This window comes from Notamacropus eugenii, chromosome 4 (genome assembly GCF_028372415.1).
Source record: "Notamacropus eugenii isolate mMacEug1 chromosome 4, mMacEug1.pri_v2, whole genome shotgun sequence".
In the NCBI taxonomy this organism is placed as follows: domain Eukaryota; kingdom Metazoa; phylum Chordata; class Mammalia; order Diprotodontia; family Macropodidae; genus Notamacropus; species Notamacropus eugenii.
Window position 1 is genome coordinate 416,690,834 of NC_092875.1, and position 25,107 is coordinate 416,715,940.

At 38.7% G+C, this 25,107-nt stretch overlaps 1 protein-coding gene across 4 annotated transcripts in view; it reads left to right on the forward strand.

The window, feature by feature from the left end:
• Positions 1-394: 394 nt before the first annotated feature.
• Positions 395-25,107, forward strand: part of HMGCS1 (3-hydroxy-3-methylglutaryl-CoA synthase 1) — a 28,954-nt gene continuing 4,241 nt past the window's right edge. The window contains exons 1-7 of one of the 4 annotated variants that reach the window (XM_072605698.1): positions 395-529; positions 11,024-11,082; positions 20,074-20,531; positions 20,869-20,994; positions 21,537-21,701; positions 22,253-22,418; positions 24,043-24,213. In XM_072605698.1, the coding sequence (XP_072461799.1) occupies positions 20,084-20,531; positions 20,869-20,994; positions 21,537-21,701; positions 22,253-22,418; positions 24,043-24,213 (1,076 nt within the window). In that variant the 5' untranslated portion in view covers positions 395-529; positions 11,024-11,082; positions 20,074-20,083. Of the gene's footprint in view, positions 530-11,023; positions 11,083-16,118; positions 16,207-17,023; positions 17,200-20,073; positions 20,532-20,868; positions 20,995-21,536; positions 21,702-22,252; positions 22,419-24,042; positions 24,214-25,107 lie in introns of those variants that run through there. The other 3 variants (XM_072605700.1, XM_072605697.1, XM_072605699.1) reach the window with 3 other exon arrangements.

Here is a 25,107-nt window from a genome sequence, read left to right on the forward strand (position 1 = left end):
GGCAACCAGCCTGCCTCCCAGGCGGGGACAGGACCCTCCCCCTCCACCCCTCACTATCTCTCCCCAGCGGTGGGACGCATGGTCGCCATTGGTCCCCAATGCCTCGCGCCGCCCTCCCATTGGCCGGAAGGCCCTCTCTCTGCGCTCCCGTTGGCTCTCGCAGCCTCTCGCCGCGTTACCATTGGCAGGCCTGCTCTCGGGCCACACGACGTCACTCCCTCACCCCACTTCCTCTGCTGCCCTATCCTACCCCCGCCTGGACCCGCCGTAGGGGGAAGCCCGCGTGAGACCACACCCCCTCCTGCCCGCTCTGATTGGCGAGAAGGGGCAGGAGAGGCGGGAGCCTCTAGACGGCTGCTCGGGCTGCGATTGGCGGCTAGAGCCGCCGCTCCGCCTTCCTACCGACTCTTAGTTATGAGGGAGTTGGGACTGGCCGGCGAGCTATAAAGGTGGTGGCGGAGGGGGAGCCGCCGCTCACTTCTCTCGTAGCGACTCCTCGTGTCCGGCCCGAGTGTCCGGTCGCTCCTGGGTGAGTGTCCCGTGCGGGGTCGGAGAAGCACCCGAGGGCCGGGGAGGGGCGTCCAGCCTGGCCCGCGCTGCTGCGGGGCGGAGGGAGCGGGTTGTCAGTGCCCTTGACTAGGCCCCGGGGAGCCGCGATCCGGGCCGGGGCAAGGGCGGGCAGGGGCGCCGGGGTCAGGCTGGCCGGCGGAGGAGAGGAGAGGGGCGGGGCGCGGCCCGGCCGGTGTCCGCGGGAGCCTCCCACCTGCAGCAGGGTAGACAGACTCGAAGGTGACCGTGTGGATGAGCTTTAGGGGGAAAACGAGAAGGCAGCGAGGGAGGATGGATGGAGCGCCTGCGGATTCCAGAGATTGGAGAGGGACCGCGCGGAAGGGGTCCTGCAAGTATTGAGCGCCCACTGTGTGCCAGGCAGTGGGCTAAGTCACTGAGAGCTGCTGGAGAGATGGAGGACTCAATCAGGAAGTAACTGTGAAGCGCCTACTTTGTGCGGGGCACTGAGAGCGCCCTGGGGAGACTGGAGAGATGGAGCGATCCATCAATAAGTCTTTATTTAGTGCCTACTGCGTGCCAGGCTTTGGGCTGGGGAGCTAGCCGGAGAGGTGGAGGAATCAATCAGCAAGTATTTATTAAGCGCCTACTATGCTCCAGGCACTGCGGGGCCCGGGGAACTAGACTTATCGGGAGAGATGGAGTCATCAGGCTGAATCCCTGTCAGGAACCTCTCATGTACCAGACACTGAGTTCAGTTGACTGGGAACTAGACTTATAAGCATCCGTCAGTCAGCAGATGTTCATTGTGCCTACTGTATGCCAGGTGCTGGGCTGGGCACCAGGTGCACCGGTTGAGGGTGAGGTACAAGTACAAAGAATGAAACAGCCCCCTTGCCTAAGGAGTCATTCCAGCGAAGGAGACAAAGGCATGTAAAGATGGGGTGGAGGTGAAAGCCAGGGAGGATAGGGTGGGGTGGGGGAGGATGGATTCAGTTCCATTCAGCTCCTGTTAGATGAGAAAGGCAGGGGATGGATGTCTTTTTCCTCTCCCTGAGGAGGGAGATTGGGTGGAGTTGGAGAGCCTAGCAAGGGAGTGTCTTCCCATTGTGGTGGAAAAGTGGGATCCTGGTAAGCAGAGATGTAGAACCTCAAAATTCAACATTTCCAAAACAGAACTCTTTATTTTACCTCCCGATTCTCTCCTTACCATTTTTCTCTTTTTGTTGAGGGTACCAACATCCTTCCTTCACCCAGACTCCAAACCTCCATGTCATCCTCTCATTCTTCACAATCCAATTTATCAAATCTTGTCATTTCTACTACCTTCACAACTTTTCCTCCTCTTTGTCCCCTTCTCTACACTTAACAAAGCTGCCACTCTGGTAAGGGTTACCTCTCAGCTGGACTCCTTAACAGCTTTCTAACCGGTTTCACTGTCTCAAGATAGCCTCTCCTCATCCTGTCCTTTCTCCAAGCAGCTGCCTAGAAGATTTTCCAGGAGGTAGGTCTGACCGGATCATTTCTCAACACCTTCCCCCATCCTCTCAACAAATTCCAATGGGTACCTTTTATCTTCAGGATCAAATATAAAACCTCTTTTGGGGGGATGGTGGCATGGAATTATAGTCTTTTATAGCCTAGCTCCTTTCAACTTTTATCAGTCTCTTTTTATTTGATTCCCTTCTACAACCTCTATATCCAATTATAGGGTTCTTCCTTGAAGCTCCAGGCTCTGTGCTTTTGCCTTTATTGGCTGAGCCTCTTGGTTGGAATACTTGACTTCATCACCTCTACCTTCTAATTCCTTTAAAGACTCAGCTCAGATCCCACCTTCTTCCATATAGATGAAGTGTCCTGGTTTTTCTTCCTTTGCTTTTATTTACTCTGTGTATATCTTGCATATACCCAATTATTTGCAAATTATCTCTTCGTTAAAATATTAGTTCCTTGATGATATAGTGTCTTTTTCTTTGTATCCCAGGATTTATTTAGTAAGTTGACTGGCACATAATAAAAATCTGTGCTGGGGCAGCTAAGTGACAAAGTGGATAGAGCCCTGACCCTGAGGTCAGGAGGATCTGACTTCAAATTGGGCCTCAGACACTTATTAGCTGTGTGACCCTGAGGAAGTCGCATAATGCCCCCCCCCCCAAAAAATTGTGTTGAAATGCACTGATACAAGTTTGTTTGGAAGTAGAGTATCCTCCAGATAAAGATATGAAATGTTAAGCTGGAAGTCTAAGCTAAATCTCCCCCTCCACTTTTACCTTCCTTGTCCCCTAGTACCTGTAGTTTCACTTAGCTGCCTTTTAACCCTTTTACAGGTTTATTCAGCATTCCAAACAACTGCTTCCTTCCTGGCTTCTTTGTTGAAATTAGTTGTGGCTTCTCCAAGTACATTACATAGTAGCCTTGGGTACAAATAAGTGATTTTTAAGGAACTTATATGAGTGATCCATTGAAATTTGGTGATGGCTTAACTTGAAAGGTGTTAATAGTATTATTTTAATCTCAGAGAAAAGGGACTTAGGAAACAAATTATATAAAAACTAACATTTATTGTTCCTAAATAGTACATAGTGAAACAGTATCAAAGTTCATAGCAAATTAAGATGAAAATTCTACGGTAATATAGAGAATATTGATACCTGTGTATATTTGACAAATCTCTTCTTTCAGAGGAGATCAAAAAAAAAAACTTAAGCACCTATTGTGTACGAGGCCGAAGTCCAGGAGCTTGTCCAAAGACAAAAAAAAAAATCTGACATTCTATAAGGGAGACAACATATTTTACATATACACATATAAACAAACATATAAAAGGTAATGGAGACAAGGTAGGCACTAGAAGCTCAGGAAGTATGTAAGATGTCAATTTGAGCTGAAATCTGAGCAAAGCTAGAGATGCTAAGAGGCAGAGATGGGGAGGGAGTGTGTTGCAGACATGGTGGACTGCCTGTATGCAAAAGCACCAAAATGGGAGATGGAGTCTATTGTGTGAGTAATATCAAGAAAAGTTCAGATTGGCTGGATCATAGCAGAGTGCAAGGAGAGTGACTGATGTATAGCAGCTGGGAAAGATAATTGAAGCCAGGTAAAAAGGGCTTTAAACTCCAAACAGAGCAGTTTGTATTTGATTCTAAAGGCAACAGAGACTGCGGGCCATGTGGTCAGAACTGTGTTTTTGGAATATCACTTTGGCATCTTTTTGTGTACAGTGGTTGGATTGTTGTAGAAATGGGAGCCTTGAAGCAAGAAGATCAATTATGAAGTTACTTCAGTGGTCCAAGCAAGAGTTGGCCCTTGAGGCATCCGTAAGAATGGAGAGGTTTTGTTTTGTTTTTGTTTTGATGAAATGTTAGGTATTCTCTAATCACTTTTAGGAAGAAAGATGGATGTGTCTGTAGGAATGTAGGAAATCACATCAAAATGCATATTTCAATGAGGATCAGTTTATGAATTCTTACTTTGAATATTTAAAATATGAGGGGGTGGAGTCAGGGAGGTTGTCTGCTAGCAGGACAAGGGAAGGTTCCCTTTGAAAGTTCTCTTAAAACACCTTGTAAGTCTGCCCCTTAACCTTTAGAGGCCAGGCCAGTTTAAAAGGATATTTCCTGGTCCTATAACAGAGCTAGAGATAATCAGTGTTGTGCTTTGGCCCAGGCTAACCTCAGTGGCACCCTTCTTTCTCAGATCTGGCTTGTATAAAACTTGAATATAAGATACTGTGGCTAAATTGATAGTAAAGTGACACGGATGTAGAGAGGAGTGATGGGTTTTTTTTAAGTCACTACAATTTTGTTTACTTATTTTTGCGTACGTTATTTTTTGTGAGACAGTTTGATCTACCAGGTAGAGAGGGACTGTCCTTGGAGGCCAGAAGAAGTCATCCGCCCAGATCCTGTATGGCCATATTCTAGATAAGATTATAATTTAAGGACAAATTTCTTTAGGGGAGACAGATTCCAACTGATCTGTAATGTAATCATGCCACAAAAGAGTTATTTTTCAGTGTATATACATACTGCCTTTTTTCTTTTTTCAAGCATTTGTTATTTAGTCATTTCAGTCAGATCTGACTCTTTGTAACCCCATTTAAAGTTTTCCCAAGAAGGTACTGAAGTGGTTTGCAACTTCCTTCTCCAGCTCATTTTACAGATGAGGAAACTGAGGCAAACTGGATGTGGGGTCGCACAGCTAGGAAGTGTCTGAGGTTGAATTTGGACTTAGGTCTTCCTGACTTGAGGCCTACTGCTCTATCCGGTGTGCCATTTTCAAACATACCTCATTTTAGAAGTGCATATTCTTTGAGGATTGCCAAATGTATAATATTATAACTTTTTTCCCTACCAGAATGCATTTTGATCTCATTCCTTTCAATTATTTGAGATTTATTTGAGAAATTGAGTCAGATTTAGGGAAGGTATTGAAGTTTAGCTTAGAATAAAAATTTTTGTAAAAGGGGCAGCAAGGTGGCACAGGGGACAGAGCATTGGCATGGGTTCAGTCTTGGACACTTACTAACTTTGTAACCCTGGGCAAGTCACTTAATCCTGCTTGTCGTAGTTTCCTTATCTGTCAAATGAGCTGGAGAAGGAAATGTTGAACCACTCCAGTATCTTTGCCAAGGAAACCCCAAATGGGATCACAAAGAGTCAGACAGACGTGAAAACCACAGAACAACAAAACCTTGGCGATCTTTGGATCAAAGTGAATTTGGGGTTAGCCTAAGGCTGTAACCCTATGAGAAATTCATGACTTCAGCACCAGCAGGTTATATAGTAGTTACTGACAGCGACTATAGTTACATCATTCAGTATCCTTCTTAGAAACAAACTGGCATGGATTCTTTGATCTGAGTTGTTTTCTTTATGAGATTGATGAGTGACCTTAAAATGCTAGCAGTTAGCTAGTGAAAATGCAAGAGAATGTTTACATTTACTTTAAAGAGTTTAGAACCAGTTTTTAAAAATCAGTGTCTGAACCCACTGAACAATTGACTTTGAAATGTTTGTTGAATCATAGAACTTTTGAGCTGAAAGGAGTGCTTACAAAAATGCTTTATAATTGAATAGTGTTTTACACCTTAAATGCAAATTGCTTTCACATATATATTCTTAATTGATTGATTGGAGCAGGATAAGTGTATTTTCTCCATTTTACTAATAAGGAAGCATTTGCAAGTGAAATGGTTAATCCAAGATAACATACATAGAAAGAGGAGCAAAGTTGTAGCATTATGAGAAGGAACATTAGAAATTATACACTCTAATGTCCTCACCTTACAGATAAAGAAGGAGGCGTACAGTTTAAAATTTAGCAAACAAAGGCTTTTAATGACCTGTATTTGGAATAGGAATGATGCGAAAGACTTGCAAATATAAAAGGTTAAATAGCAAAAATGAATGCCATCTCTACAGCTCTGAATTCTGCTATTTTCCAACTGCTAACAGAGTGACTTTGAGAAAATTATAATACTTCCTTGTTTCTGCATCTATGAAAAGGGCATAATTAGTTTTATGAACATTTAAGTTTAGGTGACTTCTCAAAAGTCACACAAAAAGCATCAGTGGCAGGATTTTGGTCTTCTGACTCCTTTCACTGCACCTTCAAGTACTGTGGTCTTTGCTGCCTCCGAGTATTTTTCTTTTTTCTTTTTTTTCTTTATTTGTTTTCACTTTTCTACAATCACTTCCATATATCTTAAATTTTTTTTCCCCCTCCCTCCCCTCTCTTTCCCAAGACAGCATGCAATCTTATATAGGTTCTACACATATATTCTTACTAAATACATTTTCACCTTAGTCAAGTTGCATAGAAGAATTAAAATGAATGGGAGAAACCATATGAAAACAAAACATAACAGAAGAAAAAATGGTCTGCTTAATTCTGCAATCCAGTTCCATAGTTCTTTCTCTGGATGTGGAAGGCATCTTTCCTCAAGAGTCCATCGGAAATTTTTTAGGTCCTTGCATTGCTGTGAAGGGCTAAGCCCACCAGAAAAATTCCTTACACACTGTGGTTGTTACTGTGTACAATGTTCTCCTGGTTCTGCTCCTTTCACTCACCATCAATTCATATAAGTCTTTCCAGGCCTCTCTGAAGTCTTCCTGTTCATCATTTCTTATAGCACAATAGTATTCCATTACATTTATATACCACAACTTGTTCAGCCATTCCCCAATTGATGGGCATCCCCTTGATTTCCAGTTCTTGGTCAGCACAAAGAGAGCTGCTATAAATATTTTTGTACATATGGGACCCTTTTACATTTTTATGACCTCTTTGGGATATAGTCCTAGAAGTATATTGCTGGGTCAAAGGGTATACACATTTTTGCAGCCCTTTGAGCATAGTTCCAAATTATTCTCCAGAATGGTTGGGTCAACTCACAGCTCTACCAACAATGAATTAGTGTTCTAACTCTCCCACATGTTCTCCAGCATTTATCATCTTCTAGCCAACCTGATAGGTGTGATGTGGTACCTCAGAGGAGTTTTGATTTACATGTCTCTAATCAATAGTGATTTAGAGCATTTTTTCATGACTATAGATAGCTTTAATTTCTTCCTCTGAGAACTCCCTGTTCATATCCTCTGACCATTTACTCTGATTATTTTTCTCTAGGACCTCTCAGAATGGTATTATTCGGGCAACTATTATAAACACAGATTAAGGTGATTTGCCCTTTAGTTGTCTAGAAAGGCTTTGTGAAGGTGTGGGGAAATGGTTGGACTTGGAATTAAAAGATTTGGGTTTGACTCCTGCCCCTACCATTTAGTAGTTTTCTAATATTGGGCCAGTCATTTAATCTCTTTGAGGTTCTTCCTCATGCAAAAAATGTACGTGGAGGGTGGTATTGCCTGCTTTGCAGACCTGGTACAAAGATGTATAAAAACAAATTGTTATAGGTTAAGACATCAAATTTAGGACAGATGGAACATTTACATACTCTTGTAGTGGTAGTGCTAAATGTTACTTGAGTCGTTTACACCATTGTTAACAGATTGGGAAGGAGATGTTGCTTTTCATGAGAATGATCAGAGATGCCACAGAAAGCATGTAAGCTCTTCCTTCAGGAATGCTTAGGTATCCAAGTCTTCCAACTAGAATGAGCAGTAAGATCTCCACAGGGAGAAACAGATCAGCGTGTGCATGCACAGACAGTACTTCATGTCAGAGCTGGTTTGTTCACTCCAGGGCAGGTGTCACAGAAAGCTTTAATTCTCACGTGGTGTGTGTTTAGAAACCTAGTCTGCCAGAAACACTATTTAATAGGACATTCTCTAACCCCAAACCATTTCTAGCTTGGAGAAAGAGGTCCAAACTGGCATAGTCCTCTGTGCCTTCTGACTTTACTGTCACAAGACAATTTCAGGTAACTGTTTATAGGAGTCTTGAACAAGGAGGACAAACTCTTAAAATGTAACCTGGGTTAATATTCCAGAATTGGGTGATTCTATATCTATCCCTTTCTTCCTGGATCACTTTTGTAGATGATTCCTTGGGATTCCTCTTACAGATTTCTATCAAGAAATTAAATTGAATAGGAAGCAGTTTTGAGTGTCTCTTTGAATGGAGGCAGGTTCTTCTTAGGAAATGCTGCTGTCTGCTCCCTTCAGGAGATAAAGAGAGGATGAAGTTGGCCTTAGATGGGTCCATATATCCTTTTTTAGGGATGGGGAAAGTTAATGGCATTACCATTTCTAGAAAAACCAAAAGAGGGGAATTTTTAACAAGTTCCCACAAAGGGAGATTTCAGATTCATTATCTGAATAGTGATCTATAAGCTTACTCTTCAGTAGTCAATAGAATCAACTAAGTATTGGTTATAGTTCCTGGCTTTCGTTTACATGTTTTGAGTAACTCATATAGCCAAAGAAAGGAGACAGGAAGGAATCTGAAAAATCTGATATGAGTGTCTGAGTTTATACACAAAAAGGTTGGTTAGGGAGGAGGCTATGTAAAACTTGTAATTTATTTATTAGTACTATATAGTCTCAGCTTCCTTATTTATTAAACTAGTTATTCTGACCACATTTCTCTGTACCTGTTATTTCCTCACTTCTATAATGCCTTGTAACTTTAGAGTGACATTGTGGTGGAATTGAATAAAAACCTATTGACTTAACTCTGTTTCAGTCTATCTCCATATTATTTAAAATAAAATTTAGAAACACAGACTATTGACCTGCTTTTCTATCTGACATTCCTCATTAATAAGAGTAATAGAATTCATACTAAATGGCCACAGCTGTGACTTGAACTTTAGAGGAGAGAAAGAAAAGAATTGCAGGGTCAGGCCCTTCTAACCAGTACTGCCTGTCCTTAAATACTCCCTCCCAAAATTGTACAGGTTGCAGAATTAATCCTAATCCATTTCTTGAATGGCATCGTAGTCATCCATTTTGGGTATCTTTCTCCTTGTGTTTTCTCGCAGTTTACCAATTTGAATAATCAATATTGAACTAAATTGACAGTTGAATGAAGGACAAATGAATGCCATGAAGTAAATATCATTTGGATGCCTGAACAAAATTTCTTCAAAAAGAAACAATACTGTTTACTCTCAGGTTGAAATAAAGAATTTGTTTGATGTGTAGTCTGTTTATTAGCTATAATTTGCAGATTGGAGAGACAGGATTTTTTCAGGGTAGAGGAAATGCTCCATTATATGGGATGAACTCACTATGGATGATTTATTGGAAGACATGGACAGAAGCTGATAGGATAAGAATGAGTTAGCTAATATCTGATTATCTGCATTGTTGTAGACATAGAGTGCCTGAAATAATACAAAGATCTACTAAAGGTTGAAAAAATAATGAATAGATCGCATTTTAAATCTTCTAAAGTCAGTCACCAAAGGGGTTGAAATACTGGGAGAGAGGGTGTCCCCGAGGTGAGAAAAGGAACAAGCATTTGTTAAGTGCCTACTGTGTGCTAGATACTGTGCTACCGATCTTTACAACAATTGTCTCATTTGACTCTCAGTACTATATTATCCCCATTTTACAGTTGGGGATACTGAAGCAGAGGTTAAGTAATTTGCCCAGAGTTACACAGCTAGTAAGTATCTGAGGCTGGATTTGAACTGGACTTTGTGATTCTAGGTTAATGGCTCTATTGAAGATTTTCTTCATCTCCAGTATACATGCTAGTATATATTACTCTCTCCTCAGCCTCCCAGTTCAAAGTTCTTCAGAAACAGGATAATTTCAGCTTTTTGAAATTTTTTAATTTTTTTAATTTTTTTTTTTTAAATTTAGTTGATGAACTAAATAAGGTAATTAGCTTTACTATATATATATATATATATATATATATATAAGAGATTATTTAATAATTCAAGGGCTTGTTTTAGATTTCATGTAAGTAAGTAAAGCTTTTTGGGGAGTTACCAAGTAATAAGGTTATGTTTAGCATGTTAGGTTTAGCAGTAATCTTATGAGAGACCAAGAGAGAATTTAATATTTTTTGAGCATTCTGGCCACTTTTTTAATGTAATTGAAATAGATTGAGTACTGAGCTAAAGAAGTCTAAAGCATTACCTTGCCATTTTATTTCTACTTAAAACATGAATGAGTCTCATGTATCCTGATTCTTATCTCCTGCTATCAGGCTTAGGGAAAAGAAAAAAATAAAATAGTGACTCTGGGAATAAAAGTGGCAAAATGCTGTAAAAAAAGACATAAAGGTAATGAAGGTCTGGATTGTTCTAATAGACTTACTTTATTTTGCCTTAAATACTTTTACTAGAAAAAATGCTGTCCAGCAAAAAGTCATGTGAAGTATAGCAGTATTCAGCTGTTAATTGAAAAGTTACTACATTCACCAAGTCCTGGAATCTTAGGGCTGATGGGGAACTTCAGAGGGCTTCTAGTCCAACCCCCTGCCTGAATACACATCTTTTTTTACTGAATATCCAATTAGTAGTCATCTAGACTTTACTTGAAGACCTCTAGTAAATGGGAACCTAGTACTTACTGAGCCAGTCTATTTCACTTTGGACAGGTCTCATTGTGAGTTTGAAACCTAAGTGTATTTCTTTGATTTTTGCCTGATGTTGGATTTTCCTTCTAGACCCAAGCACAAGTTCAGATGCTCGAGCTACATACTTGGACAGTGCTGTATCCATTTTAATTCTCTTCAGTACTGTTGTCTTCCTCTGACCTCTCTCTCCACCCTCTGTCAGTTCCATCACTCCTTTCTCAATGTCATGCTGGAATCATACTCAGTTTTAGAACTGAATCACATTATTCCTGTTATCAGTTAACAACTTAACCAAAAAAAAACCCCTGAATCTACCCATTGTCTTGAGGTCTAGAGTTACTGTAAATGTAAACTGTGAGTATTCCTCTTGCTCTATTTGTTTAGTAATTGAAATCAAACCGTATTCCATGCACTTTAGTTAAACAATAAAGTGTTTATTCTAGCCAAAATCATTTTGAATTTGAGGGTTTTTTAATGTGAATGGTGATTTGTGACTTTAAAAATCTTATGAAATTTCTAGTGCTTGGAAAAGGAGACAGTGACAGACCTGGAGACTGAAGTCCTCTATCCCTCAAACAGGTATGTTAGTCCTACTAATTTGCTAGATCCCGATACCTTTCTAAGGTAATAAAAGAAATCCTCTGCTTTGATTAAAGAGGGAAAATAAATATTCATCCTGAAGTAGTGGCTTATGTATAGGCTACATATGTAGTTAAAAAAAAAAACCAAGACAATATCACCACCAGAAACTCTTTTTCATGTTTTCCCTAGTCTTGGAAAAATGTATGAATGCATATTTTGTTTATTAGAATGACTATTCTTGTGTTTTTCTTAGCCTTCTGTTTCTGTTCGGGAGATTGTATTTGGAGTTAAAAGAGTGTTTCTCCAGACACTTAGTCCACGTCCTTTGTAGATGAGGAAACTGAGGCCTAGAGGTGAAGTAGCATGCCCAAGGCCCACAATTAAGTAATTAGCAATGCCAAGTATGAGTTGGAAAACTGAGTAGACATTTTTACTTAAAAGATTCATCTGCTGAAGACATTTTATTGAGTGTATGGTTCAAAAAAACAAGGGTAGCAAAATGTGAGCATTTATATTATTTGTTCATCTTCTTAATGTGCCTTTTTGTCTTTTTTTGTATGATGGAAAGAACACAAGTCTTGTGACCTGGACTTTGAAATGTAACCTCAAGGTCTTGATTTCCTCACCTCTGGTGAGACAAGTGATTTCTACAATTCTGCCATTTTTTTTAAAGGGCCCTCTTTGTCCCTACAGTTGAGTTATCTTAGATACAATTACCTTTATTCCATCATAGATGAGAGGAAATACTGCTTTATGTTATATACAAATAGCAGCTGTGCTTTGGGTAATGCTTTTGAAGGTAAAGTGATGCAACCACCTTTTGTAGACTATGTGTACTTGTCTAAAACTTTGAGGATGCTAAATATGTGTTATATTTGATTAAACCAGTTATTCAAGTATGTGCTGTCACTACTTTGTGATTGAGTTAAAACATTGTACTGTAGAAGAGCTCCCTTCATACAACTTAGTTCTTGTAATTGGTTTCTTGGGTGATTATTTATGTGTGATACTAGACATTTAATATGGGTGTTAGATTAAGCCCCTAGAATAGTACTTCCCAGCCTTTATAATTTTAAGGAAAATTCCTAATTAGCTATACTGCAGCTGGAGACAAGGGGAGAAGGCACCCCCTGTATAAGATTAGTATTTCAATAGATGATTCTAGACTAAAATGATAGAAAAAGGACATGAGACCCAAAACTTGGAAACATCGATGTCTTGGCTTTTGGGGACAGAGGAGGGGAGTTGCTGGACTTTTTATTCACGGTGATTTTACCACCCCCTCACCTGAGCTCAGATTCAAACAGGTTGTTATTCAGTTGTTTTCAGTCACGTCTGACTCTTCATGTGACCATATCCTCCACCTCATTTTACAGGTGAGGAACTAAGACAGACTTTTAGGCAAATTATAAGGGTCACATAGCAAGTATCTGAGATCAGATTTGAAAGGTCCTACACTCTCTCCACCTTGCTGAAAAAGGGGTAGGGTAAGGTTGTCAGGATGGTGCAGAGCATATGAGCTTGAGAGAACTACCTTGGCATTATGGGAAGGAATTGAAGATACATGGAAAGCCCTCGTGTGTATAGTGTTCTTTGAAGTGCACTGGTATGATCAGATATCGCTGCTTGGAAGGCATTGTTCTAGATGATGGGAACTTTGCACATTATCATGTGATTATGCACCTTTTTGATAAAGATTGTTAGTTGACCAGATACTATGATGAAAGATGGTCCTTGGTGACTTTGATATTAGTATCCTCTTGTTATAACCACCCCTCCCAGTACCATTACATATTAGAATTTATAAACCAAAGTTCAATAAATGAGTGGATTTTGATTTAACTAAATTTTTATGCTTTACCAAAAATTACTACTTACAAAATCATGCCACTAATTCATATGGGCAAGTTTTTTTAGAATTCATCTCAGTGCAGCTATAGGACAAGTAAGTTAAAACCTCATGATATAAGACCACAGCCTTTTGTGAATTGCTGAAAACACTAAAAAAAAATCGTACAGCTTTCACCTTGTTTTTTTTCTTTAAGATAGTTTTTCATAATGCCACAAGTCCTATAAATTGGTTGTGCTCCCAGCAGGGGTGCCAGAAAAGACTCTGTGCTTTTGAAAGAACTGGGTGTCTAAGGGAGAGTATTAAGGGTGTTATGGCAGTGCCTGGAAAATTTGGGGGAACAAATAGAAAGAGGGGAATAAATAGGTACCCCCTTGACCTCATTAATCGAGGATTATCCCTGCTACCACCAACCAATGTGCTGATAAAAATGATTGCTTTCTACACCTGAAATAATATAGTATTATCCTTTTTCTAGTCATAGTCCAGAACTCTTCTCTTAGGGGTCCTGAGATTAAAAATGTATCTTTGCCTCACCAAAAAAAATAAATCCACATAGGAACTAGAATTTCCTTCTCCCACCAAAAATTCAACAAATATCTAGATGAGGGATTCCTGTAGCTAAGACATTACAGGTAGGTTCTTATAGCCTGGGATTGGGGAAGGTCCTGTGACATCATTTGGTGGTATTTCTTTAGCTGCCTCCCTGTCCACTCCTTTTCTTTCTTACTTGCCTTCCTTTTCACTTCTATCAGTTGCCTCAAACTAAAGTGAAAAGCAGTCTCATGACCTCTCCCAGAGGTCTGTCCCTGAGTGTATTTCTAAGGATGTTTTATAACTACTAACAATAGCACTGGGTCCAAAGGCTTTGCCCACATGGTCCTTGTTCTCCCATCATACTTGGACTTCACAGATGCAGATTATAGTCTTTGTTCACCAAGTACCGAATTAAGATTCATCTTAGTTCCAGAACAACATTATTCTGTCTCTTCTGAGCCTTTACTCACAGGTGCTCTCTCTGGGTGAGAAAGTGGGAGGAGGCTGGCACTCTTATGAGATGATTGGGAATGGAGATCCATCCTGTAAATCAGGCAGCATTCATTAAGCTCCTACAGTGTGCTAGACACTGCTAAGTACTGACCCAGGCAGTAGCCATCAGAAGGAAGAACCTTAGAAGAGAGGATATCCCCCAGGAGGGAATTTCTGTGGCCATACATACGTACATACATGCCATGAGTTAGTAGAGACCGTCTCTACTACTTTGTAATCTTTTCAGCTGATGCTTTCTCATTTGACCTTTTTACCACACCTACTGATGACATCTGCATGCTTTCAGAGGTGGAACAGACCTCATTTTGAAATAGCTCATTTTATAGGTGAAATCTTGAAAGATTAAGTGACTTATATAGTGTTAGGATGTTAGTAGGACAGACAGGGCTAGTACCTAGGTCTCCTAAATCATTCTGCCATATCCATCTCTCTCATTAGGAAAAGTAAAGCTGTTTAGTCCAGAGTCTCAGACCTAGTTTAAAAAAATAAATCTGGATTAGAACTCAGGACTGCTGATTACATATCTAGATCTCTTTCTATTATACTATATGTCTTTCTTTAGTAATCTTGTTCTTGTGACCCTACCTTACAAGATGTGCACCCTTCTTTAACCTATGGTGGACTATAACAGGCAAAGGAAAAGGAGAACCAGAGCTCTGGCTTCAAGTGTTTAAAGGGTTGCCATATGAAAAAAATGATTAGACTTGGTTTTGGGCAAGTAGGATGGATATAAGTTACAAGGAGGTAGATAGTCATTCACAATAAGAAAAAAATGAATTGTCCAGAACTGAAGTAGGTTTCCTTTGAAAATAGTGAATTCCATATTACTGGAGGTCTGTAGTAGGCTGGATAAAACTGCTTGTTTTCGTGATTCGTGATTAAAATATGAGTTGTATACCATATGACCTTTGAATTTCTTTCCAACTCTGAAATTCCATGGCACTCTTAAAAATAGTGAGCTAACCTCAAAAATTCATGGCCCAGAGTTTTTGTTTGGTTAAAGAGTGCATTATGCCAGCAAATCCACCTGATTCCCTGTTATTCCTATCCCTGAACCAGATTTATATGTTCCACAGTTACGAATTTTGTTTGTTGTCTATGTATGGATTTTCACATTGTTAGGCAGTACAAAACACTGCTTAGGGTTGACTCCTGAATTCATTTATTCTTTTTTAAAAATTGGCTACTTCTGACTGCAAGAGGGGAGGTGGATTTATTGATATCAGGAAAGAGGAAGGAATTTTAGGGGCTCAAAGGGTGGAGGAAAGAGTGGCGGAATGCATTTTGTAACGTGGAGTCCAATGGTCTTGCCTGCCTCTTTGATAATGGAAAGTAAAGAAGAAGAGGACTGATGCCCTTTGAGCAGTACACCTCATTTCTAGACACCTACTCTGTTCTCTGGTATTACACATGTCTAGAATGCTAAATAACATAGCAATAATCTTCTCTAACTGAATAAATGTTGGTCAATTTGACATTTTGTTCTGAACTATAGAGACTGAGATTATGAAGTACTTTCTGGATTACCAAAGATAAAAGTCAAGTTTAAATATGGTCTTAACATCAAATATATTTAAGTATATTTAAATAGAGTTTAATTTGACAGCTGGTTATTTTGTATGATATATATGGTAACTTCCTATTTAAACAAAATATGATTGAATCAACATGTCTCATTACTTGCCCATGCTTGACAAGTTTACAGTAATAACAACAGGCAGCTATGTGCCTGTCACATTTGCATGTGATGGCACAGAATTGACTGGGAAAATGGCATAATCAAGTTGTTTATTTCAGTTCCAAGATGAAATTTCAAGCATAAAAAAGTCATTTTGTCTAGGCAGCTACATGGCACAGTGAATAGAGCCCTGGGTTTAAATACAGGAAAACATGAATTCATATCCAGCCTCAGATGATTACTATGTGTGTGACCTTGGGCAAGTCACTTAACCTCTGTTTGCCAATGTAACCTTACATTTATTCTGCATTTAATGTATAGTACCTTATATTCAGTTACAGGTTCTTGGTTCTTTGAAACTCCATGAAGAATGACTGCCTTACTGTCATAGTAAACTTAATTCTTCCAGAGTAAATTCCCAGGCAAAAAATCTGTAGCCCTTTTATGGTCCACAGAATGATGGATTTGGTGTCAGAAACTGGTTCAAATACTAGCTCTGCTACTTAGCCTCTTGTGTGACCATGAACAAGTCGCTTATGAGGAGGTTGGTATCTTCCAGCTCTAAATTCATGCCAATATATTTGGATTTTCTGTAATATCAAAGTTTTACTGTAGTCTAAAATCTGGAACCCTTGGTTTTAGTTAACTGAGGTTTCTAGATTGCTGAGTACTAACCCTTTAATTATCACAATGTTAAGTTTTGAAAAATGGAATTCGTTTTAGAATGTACTGCTGATTTCCTTGCCCAGTACAAGACATATCTATAAGGCAGTATGTAATTGTAATCAGATGAGTAAGAGAGATAAGATGTGTTAAAGTTCAGAGGAGTGTGAAATTGTTGTGGGATGGAAGACAGCATTTGGGTGAAGAATATAGGACCTGGAAATCTTACAGGGTTTGTAAAGATGAAAATGGAGAACATACAACTAGGAGAAACTAAATCGAAGGTGCCAGGGGAAGGAGAAACTGTTGGCAACGGTGAATAGAGGGTATATAAAGGGAATAGAGGGTATATAAAGGTCGGTCTAACCAGTTCGGGTCTGTTCTTGTTGACACTTTCACTGCATCAGAGTTTATTTGGTGAAACTGGTTCTTTAGTATGGCACTGTGGGGGTAAAGAGATAAGACTTAGACTGCAGCAATATTTCATTCAAAGAAGTTAGCATAGAAAGCCTTGTCATTCATACACTGATAGTATTGAGTAGAACAGAAAAGATTCTCTGAAGTCATTAATTCTGTAATAGCAGCCTAAAGAAATGATTAACCCCTCTCTCCTTTTGGCAGTTCGTTTTACCCTACACCCGTTTGGTTTTGTTGCTATTGGAAAAGCTTATTTGCATTTGTTTTTGTTTTGTTTTCAGCTGCATAAGCCAGAACTAAGTAATCCTTAGCTTCTCCTCTCAGCTGGTTTCAGAGTTCTGTTTTGTTTGAACTCTACCAACATTCTTTTTCCTGTTAAAATAAAAGGCACCTGTTTAAACCACATTGTGCATGCAAGAGGAGAGAAGCGCAATAGATTTATTTGCCCAACTTAAAGGTAATTTGTCATGCAGTTTGGCAGGTAATTTCATTGAGCCTTTAGACCCAACTAAAATTTTGTGACCTCAAGGAAATTTTACTTGCCATTTTCATCAAATAATTGTAATAAATAGTTTGAAGGTGCATGACATAGTTGTTGCCAGCAAAGTACTTGTTAAAAATCTCAAGCTGTAGAGCTTGATCCATTTTGTATGAAGTTATCAGCTAGGTAGTTGGATAAATTTGTTGCTGATTATTCAGTCATATTGAAGTGTGTCTTTCATTGCCTGGAAGGTGGGTCGGGTAGTTCTCCAGCACTGTTCTTAGGGAGTGTTGTTAGCTCTGCTGTCAAACACTTAAATTTTCAGCAGCTTGAAGATAGGGGTTTCTAACAGAAGGAATGTGTCTTCCACATTTGCTTGCAGTGGCACAAAACCAGCAGAGGGAAATGGAATCAAGTTATTTTAGTTCCAAGATGAAATTTCAATCATTCAGGAAGTCAGTTTTTCTAGGCAGTACATGGCACAGTGAATTGTTGGTCCTGTTTTCAGGAATACCCAAGTTCAAATCCAGCCTCAGACACTAGCTATATAACTCTATGACCTTAGACATGTCACTTAACCTCAGTTTGCCCTACTTTCCTCCACTCTAAAATGAGGATAATAATAGTATCTACCTCAGAGGTTTATTGTGAGGATCAAATGCTCTTAGTATAGTCCCTGGTCTATAGTAGACACTATATACATGCTACCTGTTATTATTAACACTTAACACAGGAAGTGGGGAATATGGGTGGTGGGGAAGACCAAATTTGATAGTGGCTTATATTAAAAAAAAAAGAAAAAGAATTATTTTAGCTAATTAACCATAGTTTAGAGAGATAATATAGTATCATGGTTAATGGACCAGCCTGAAGTCACAAAGACCTGAGTTTAAGCCCTTTATCACATGTTTACTGAGTGACCAGGAATGATCACTAAACCTCTCAGTGCCTGAGACAACTCTCTTAAGACTGAAGGTCAGATCTGTTTCTTCATTTATTCTGAGCGTGGTCCAGGATTGACCTGGTCCAGACCAGAAAGAGTCATGTGGCTCCTTAACTTTATTTTTTAAAATGTAAGTGTTGAAAACAAGGAAGATACACTGTGCTCTGCATTCACCATATTCATTTTGAGTATCTTAGTCAGGACTTTTGAGTACCAAAATTTAGAAAGGCGTTTTCACAATAGAACACATCCGAAGGAGGGGGGACCATGATTGTGAGGCATGTCATAGGAAAAGTGGAAGGAATTGACTTGGAAAGGGTATGAAAAGAAATAAAAAGGAATAAATAGTTGTTTTAAAAGGCTAAAGTATAGAAGAGGGAGAAAACTTAATTTTGTCTTTGCTTAGAGGGCAGAATTACATTGAAAATTAGAAAGACTGATTTCTGCTAATTTAAAAAACTCTTTATAATTGAAACTATCCAATAGTTGAACTGGCTAGCCACACAGTGGTGAAATCCCACTGTGAGTGCATTGTAGGACCTCTGCACCAGTACTATGCTTAACTTGCAAAGTAGGGGAGAGTACTTGATTTCACAGCTTTCCAGAAGTTTATCATTTAACTGAAAAGACACTGCATATATACAGGAAGAGTTAAACAATACAAGGGACAGTAGCAGATTATACTGGGACAGACAATAAATGCTTTAGGTTTTCAAAAGACAAGCACTATAGTGGAGCAACCAAAGAGCAACCTATGTCCATACTGGACTCACGTTCTTTTACCTGGGCAGCAGGCACCCAGCAACGTGCTGCTACTGAACATGTAGAACTGTTACACTGGCTAGGGCATTAGGACCTACCCTTTCACTTTATAAATGAGGGAACTGAAGCATAGAAGCCTTAAATAACTTTCTCAAAGTTGTACTGTAAAAAACCAGTAAGTGGCTGGAAGAGTATGGTACCAATGTGGCATGAAGTTCTGGAACCAAGTGGAAATCTGACAGAATGGCAGTAAATAGCCAATTTCTATGTTACAGTAAATTCCCATTTGCCATTGGGAAATAGGATTTTCTTAATTGAGTATCCTGGTTAATGTAGAATTGATATTACTTAACATTAATGTATTGTTTTGAAAGAATTAGGATAATGTTGAATATTACTTTGCCTATAACTTTAGTTTTAAATTCAGAAGGTACTTCAGGGTTTTGCAGTGTTAACATGGGTAGAGAAGGTGTAAGATTGTTTTTTTACTTGAATCTTGTGAGATATCCTGTAAGATGTATTTTTTTAAATTTCCAATGATATTTTTAGCTGTGGTAAAGAGAATTTTGATAAGATAACATTACCCAGTAATGAGATTTTACTTAGAAGGCAGCCAGTTAATTAACTCATTCTCAAAACAGTGCTTATCACTAGACTTTTGAATTCCATAAAATGTGAGTTGCTTTGATCTAGCACGAATTTGCGCTGTCACTGTTAACAGTAAACAATAGAAACAGACTATTCTTGTCTGGAATAGAACTGAATTCTTATTCTAACATAGCTGTATTCCTTTTTATGATTGGGAATAAATCAGTCATTGATGTACTGTAAGAGGTCTTGGTGATCCCTTCATTTCTTTATAGCATAGTAGACTGTGCTAGACAACCTTTAGAAATGTAATTCCAAGGATCCCTCAGATTTATAGTAGCCTGTGTAGATAGGATTTGTTTGAAGTAATAGAATTTTTCATATAAATAGTTCCTTCTTTGACATGGTATTTAAAATAAACAACTGGATGAAAATTACTAAGATTAAGCAGTTTTTTAAATTGCTAGAATGTTAGTTTCTTGGGTTTACATATTTATTTGGAAATTAGGCTACAAATGACTAAAGTCAGACTGTTATTTTTTTTTTTCCTTTTTAAGCTCTTTCATCATGCCTGGGTCCCTCCCTTTGAATACAGAAGCCTGCTGGCCAAAAGATGTGGGAATTGTTGCTCTGGAGATCTATTTTCCTTCTCAATATGTCGATCAAGTAGAATTGGAAAAGTATGATGGTGTCGATGCTGGAAAGTATACCATTGGTTTGGGTCAGGCCAAAATGGGTTTCTGTACAGATAGAGAGGATATCAACTCATTGTGCTTGACTGTGGTACAGAATCTTATGGAGAGAAACAATCTTTCCTATGATTGCATTGGAAGGCTAGAAGTTGGAACAGAGACAATCATCGATAAGTCCAAGTCAGTGAAGACAAATTTAATGCAACTGTTTGAAGAATCAGGGAATACAGATGTAGAAGGGATCGATACAACCAACGCATGCTATGGAGGCACCGCTGCGGTCTTCAATGCTGTTAACTGGATTGAATCTAGTTCCTGGGATGGTATGTGTCCCTTAGCTAGAAAAACTCTATATTAGGCAAGTAGTCATTGCTACCTTTTTATAGAACAGCTGCCTGCAAGATCTTTGTTATCACTTACTGTTTTAGTATATTAAGAGTGATTACTGCAGACTTGTAGTTCATGTGACTTGTGTAGCTTATCTTTATTCATTTAGACAAATGGGTTATTTAAAAGTTTTAGCAGCAGATTTTTTTGTTTCTTTCACAACTTCTTTAGGAAACTTTTATTTTCTTAAGGTACAGAGTAGATAGGTTGAAATTCATGTAGCTTTGTGATACTGATCATCTATGAAGTTAACTTTTAAAAATTATATCACAGGACGTTATGCTCTGGTAGTTGCTGGAGATATTGCTGTATATGCCACAGGAAATGCTAGACCAACAGGTGGAGCTGGAGCTGTGGCTATGTTAATTGGCCCAAATGCACCTTTAATTTTAGAGCGAGGTGAGTCTTTTGGGGGGTGTGGGGTGGACCTTAACTTCTGTAGTGGTTAAAAGCTGAAGTATATTTGCATACTTGTGAATGTTTAAGTTGTAATGCTTTTGTGCCTAAATGTTAATGGTTAGGATGACTCATTTCCTTTAAATGAATAGGAAAACATTTATTAAATGCTTACAATGCACTAAGAACTATGCTAAATGAAGTCTGAATTCTCATTGATATTACCTTTCGATTAGGTGTTCAGTGTATAGCATAGGGCCTGGCATGTAGTAGGAGCTTATTAAATGTTTGCTGACTTAACTTTCAGGTGGGGCAGATTTTCATTTATGAATAAATAAACTAAATATACTACAAAGTGAATATTTGGTCTAATTCTTGGGGGTAGTCATACATTCCATAGGGTTTGTATCAAGATTTATATACATACTAGGGTGATGAGACAGTGCCAGCATTGTCTGGCTGATTAAAGAAAGTCTCTTGTTGGTAGACTGTCTTTTAAAATATTTATGACAAGCAGAAATAATGTCATTTTACTTGTATCTTAGGACTTCGTGGGACACACATGCAACATGCCTATGACTTTTATAAGCCTGACATGCTATCTGAGTATCCCGTAGTTAATGGTAAACTGTCTATACAGTGCTATCTTAGTGCATTAGATCGCTGCTATGCTGTCTACCGAAATAAGATTCGTGCGAAATGGCAGAAAGGTATGTTTCAATCTTATTGGGCTTGTCTACCTATTGTGCAACAGTTATCATGATTTGGGGGCCAAAACATGCATGACTGTCTGAAATGATACCAGACTGTCTGAATTTCTAGAATCATGTATTCTTTGAAAATGTAGAGTGTTGCATGAGACACTAACATTCTTTCCCACTTTTTTCTTTGACTGAGTAATTTAAGAGGATTATATGGGGTTTTTTGTTGATGTTTAATTATATTGGAACAGCAGTAGGTATAGTGATTAGGTTGAATACTCCTTACAGTATGTAGAAAAATTACTTATTGGATATTGAGCAACATGATAGAAATCATGATGTATTTTATTATTAATGTGCCTTTAGAAGCCCGAGGTTTAATGAGTGCCTCTAATTAGGTGCATCTGTGTCCTAAGATAAATATTTCATAATGTTGCTAGTTGCCATTTTCTGTTGTGCTGTGGCTAAAAACAAAACTGAGATCAAGTTGTATTAGCCAAAATCGAGGAATTAGTGACATCTCAATTTCACACTTTTCTTGGACTGTTTCTCTGTTTCAGAGGGAAATGATAGAGATTTTACCTTGAATGACTTTGGCTTCATGATTTTTCATTCACCATACTGTAAGCTGGTTCAGAAGTCTCTAGCTCGGTTGTTGCTGAGTGACTTCCTCAGTGACCAGAACAGAGACAAAAGTGGCATATACAGTGGCCTAGAAGCCTTTGGGTAAGATGAATTATTACTATTTTTCCTTTTACATTAGAGCATTTATAGCTTCAGGATGTGCTCCAATATGATTTCTAATTCTGCTTTCCTTTCTCTGCATCACTTGGCATATCTTCCCATATTTTTTGCGTGTTCATATTTGTCATTTCTTGTGGTACAATAATATTCTCTATATTTTCATGTACCACAACCTGTTCAGCTTTTCCTTTCATTTTCTTAACCCCATTTTAATCTATTTTACTTTTAACTATTCGAAATTCTTCCTGAAGTGGCTAATAATGACATCTTATTAGAGCTGATGGCAAGGCCTCAGATCCTCTGAATTTGACAGGACACCCATTATTTTTTTGAGAAGTGGAGAACTTTCTTCTCTCTCTCTCTCTCTCTCTCTCTCTCTCTCTCTCTCTCTCTCTCTCTCTCTCTCTCCCTCCCTCTCTCCCCTACTTTTCAGATATTTCTTTGTGTCTCCTTTGTCAGTTATTCTTGTCAAGAACTCATTTCATCCTCAAGGCTTTTTTTCTTATTTTCTGCTCTGCTATTGCTTTTGTAAATGACTCCCAAATCAGTACTTGTAGCCTTGACTTCTCACCTGGACTTGAGTCCTGTGCTTCCAGTTGTCTGAAAGGCATCTTGATTTGGATATTCTGAGGTCATTATTTCATCATCAGATTTCATCATGTCCCAAAAGAATCTCCAGTCCTTTACTTTCACCTCCTCCATTCTCTCAAATGAAAACTGACTTGCTTTCTCAAGTACCCCATTTGTCAGTCCAACCCACTCTTTTAGAACTCTGCGTCATCTTTGGTAGTCCTCTGTATATAAGAGGAAGTCATAGGATGTTAGAACTAGAAAGGACAAAGAATCGCCGAGACCTGTTCCCTTTGATGAAGAAACTGAAGTATAGAGGTTGTGATCTGTCTCCATGTAACTCATTAGCAATTATGCCCCTTCTACTCCATTCCCACTGTCAACTACAGTAGTCTTCCAAATGCATCCCCCATTCCCTTCACTTCATCCTGTGAGCCCCGATGCCAGATTGATCTACTTTACAGTTTTCATTGTATTCTTTTCTTGATTAGAAACCTGAAGTGACTCTGTCTTTTGCTGCTCCATCAGGACTAACCTCTTCCACCTAGCCTTCGGTGGTCTAGCTTTCTATACAGTTTCGATTCTCAGCTATTCCTTGACGTACACTTTGCCTTTTGTTCAAGCTATCCTTCCCACTTGGAATGTTTTCTTCACTCTCCCTAAGTTCTACCCGTGGTTTGAGGCACATCTCACGTCTCGTTTTCCAACATGAGCATTGCTGAGTTTTACAGATCTTGCTGGCTTTGTTGCTGTTGCTGCTGAACTCTAATTATATATATAGCTGGTACCACACAGTTAATCATTTATTCTCTAATGTTTCATATGCCTTATCTTCCTGCTTTAAGCTAAACTCCATAGCCTCTGCTACGTCACTGGGACATAGCATACATTCCAATAAATGCTTTGTTGATTGAGTTAAAGGGAGAAAAGCTAAATTTATTGAGTTTTAGTCAGACCTATTTTCTAAAATATTCTTCTGACGCTTTGTATTTTAACATAACTGAGTTTGTTTCTAAACTTTGCTTTTTTTTTATAGGGATGTTAAGCTTGAAGATTCCTACTTCGATAGAGATGTGGAGAAGGCATTTATGAAGGCCAGTGCTGATCTCTTTAACCAGAAAACCAAAGCATCTTTGCTGGTATCCAATCAGAATGGAAACATGTATACACCTTCCGTTTATGGCTGCCTTGCCTCTGTCCTAGCACAGTAAGAATAAATTCTAGTTTTAAAAATTATCCATGTTCCTCAATCCAGGGTGGCTGGTCATGTTCAAAGGCCATATGCCTTTCCTTCATTGTTGTCCTCAGAAAAGCCACATACATTGCCCACTCCTGTCTTTAGACATTTTATTGTCTGAAGTTTGAGCTACTGGAACAGCTGAGTTGTGGTCTTTGCAAACTCTTGGGCACAGAAGCAGTGAACTAAAGTGACCATGTTGGATATAGAATAATGAAATTGTATGTCACAGGATAGAAGAAACTATCAGTACATACAATAATAAGACTAATCTTGTCCTTAGGAACTTGAAGGGAATTTAGATCAAGTTGATTCAGAATTATAATTTCTTACCCAATTTTTGAAGTTGAAGTTTTTCCTCCAATCAAATGGTAATTAATTAGAAAGCATAAAGGTGGGTGTTGGTGACATGTGGAAATAGGCTATCACAGTAAGAAGAGACTGAAATACAGGCAAGATATTAAAAAAAAACCTTCAAACTCAGCTAGCTGTCTGTGCTCCTTTAATTTTGGCACAAGAAAGAATTGAATTCTGCATAGTCTTAAACTATGATGCATTCTGAAACACTTGTGATCATATATGAGTAACACCCCATACGTGCTTTTCTGACTCATTCATTCTTGACCTTTATTGAATGTAGTAGCTTGCCAGACAATAATACAATTGATTTTTAAAGAGTGTAATTTGTTTAGTCTTACTTAGTTTTGTGGCACTGAGTATTTAGATTTTCAGGAGCCAGAATTGGAAATTTTCATTTCCAACTTGTTTGTCCTGATATTACAGCATTAAATTCAAGGATATGAACATTTTGGCCCATAGTTTTTACTCCCACTTACCTGGATTTGGGGACAATTATGTGATTTT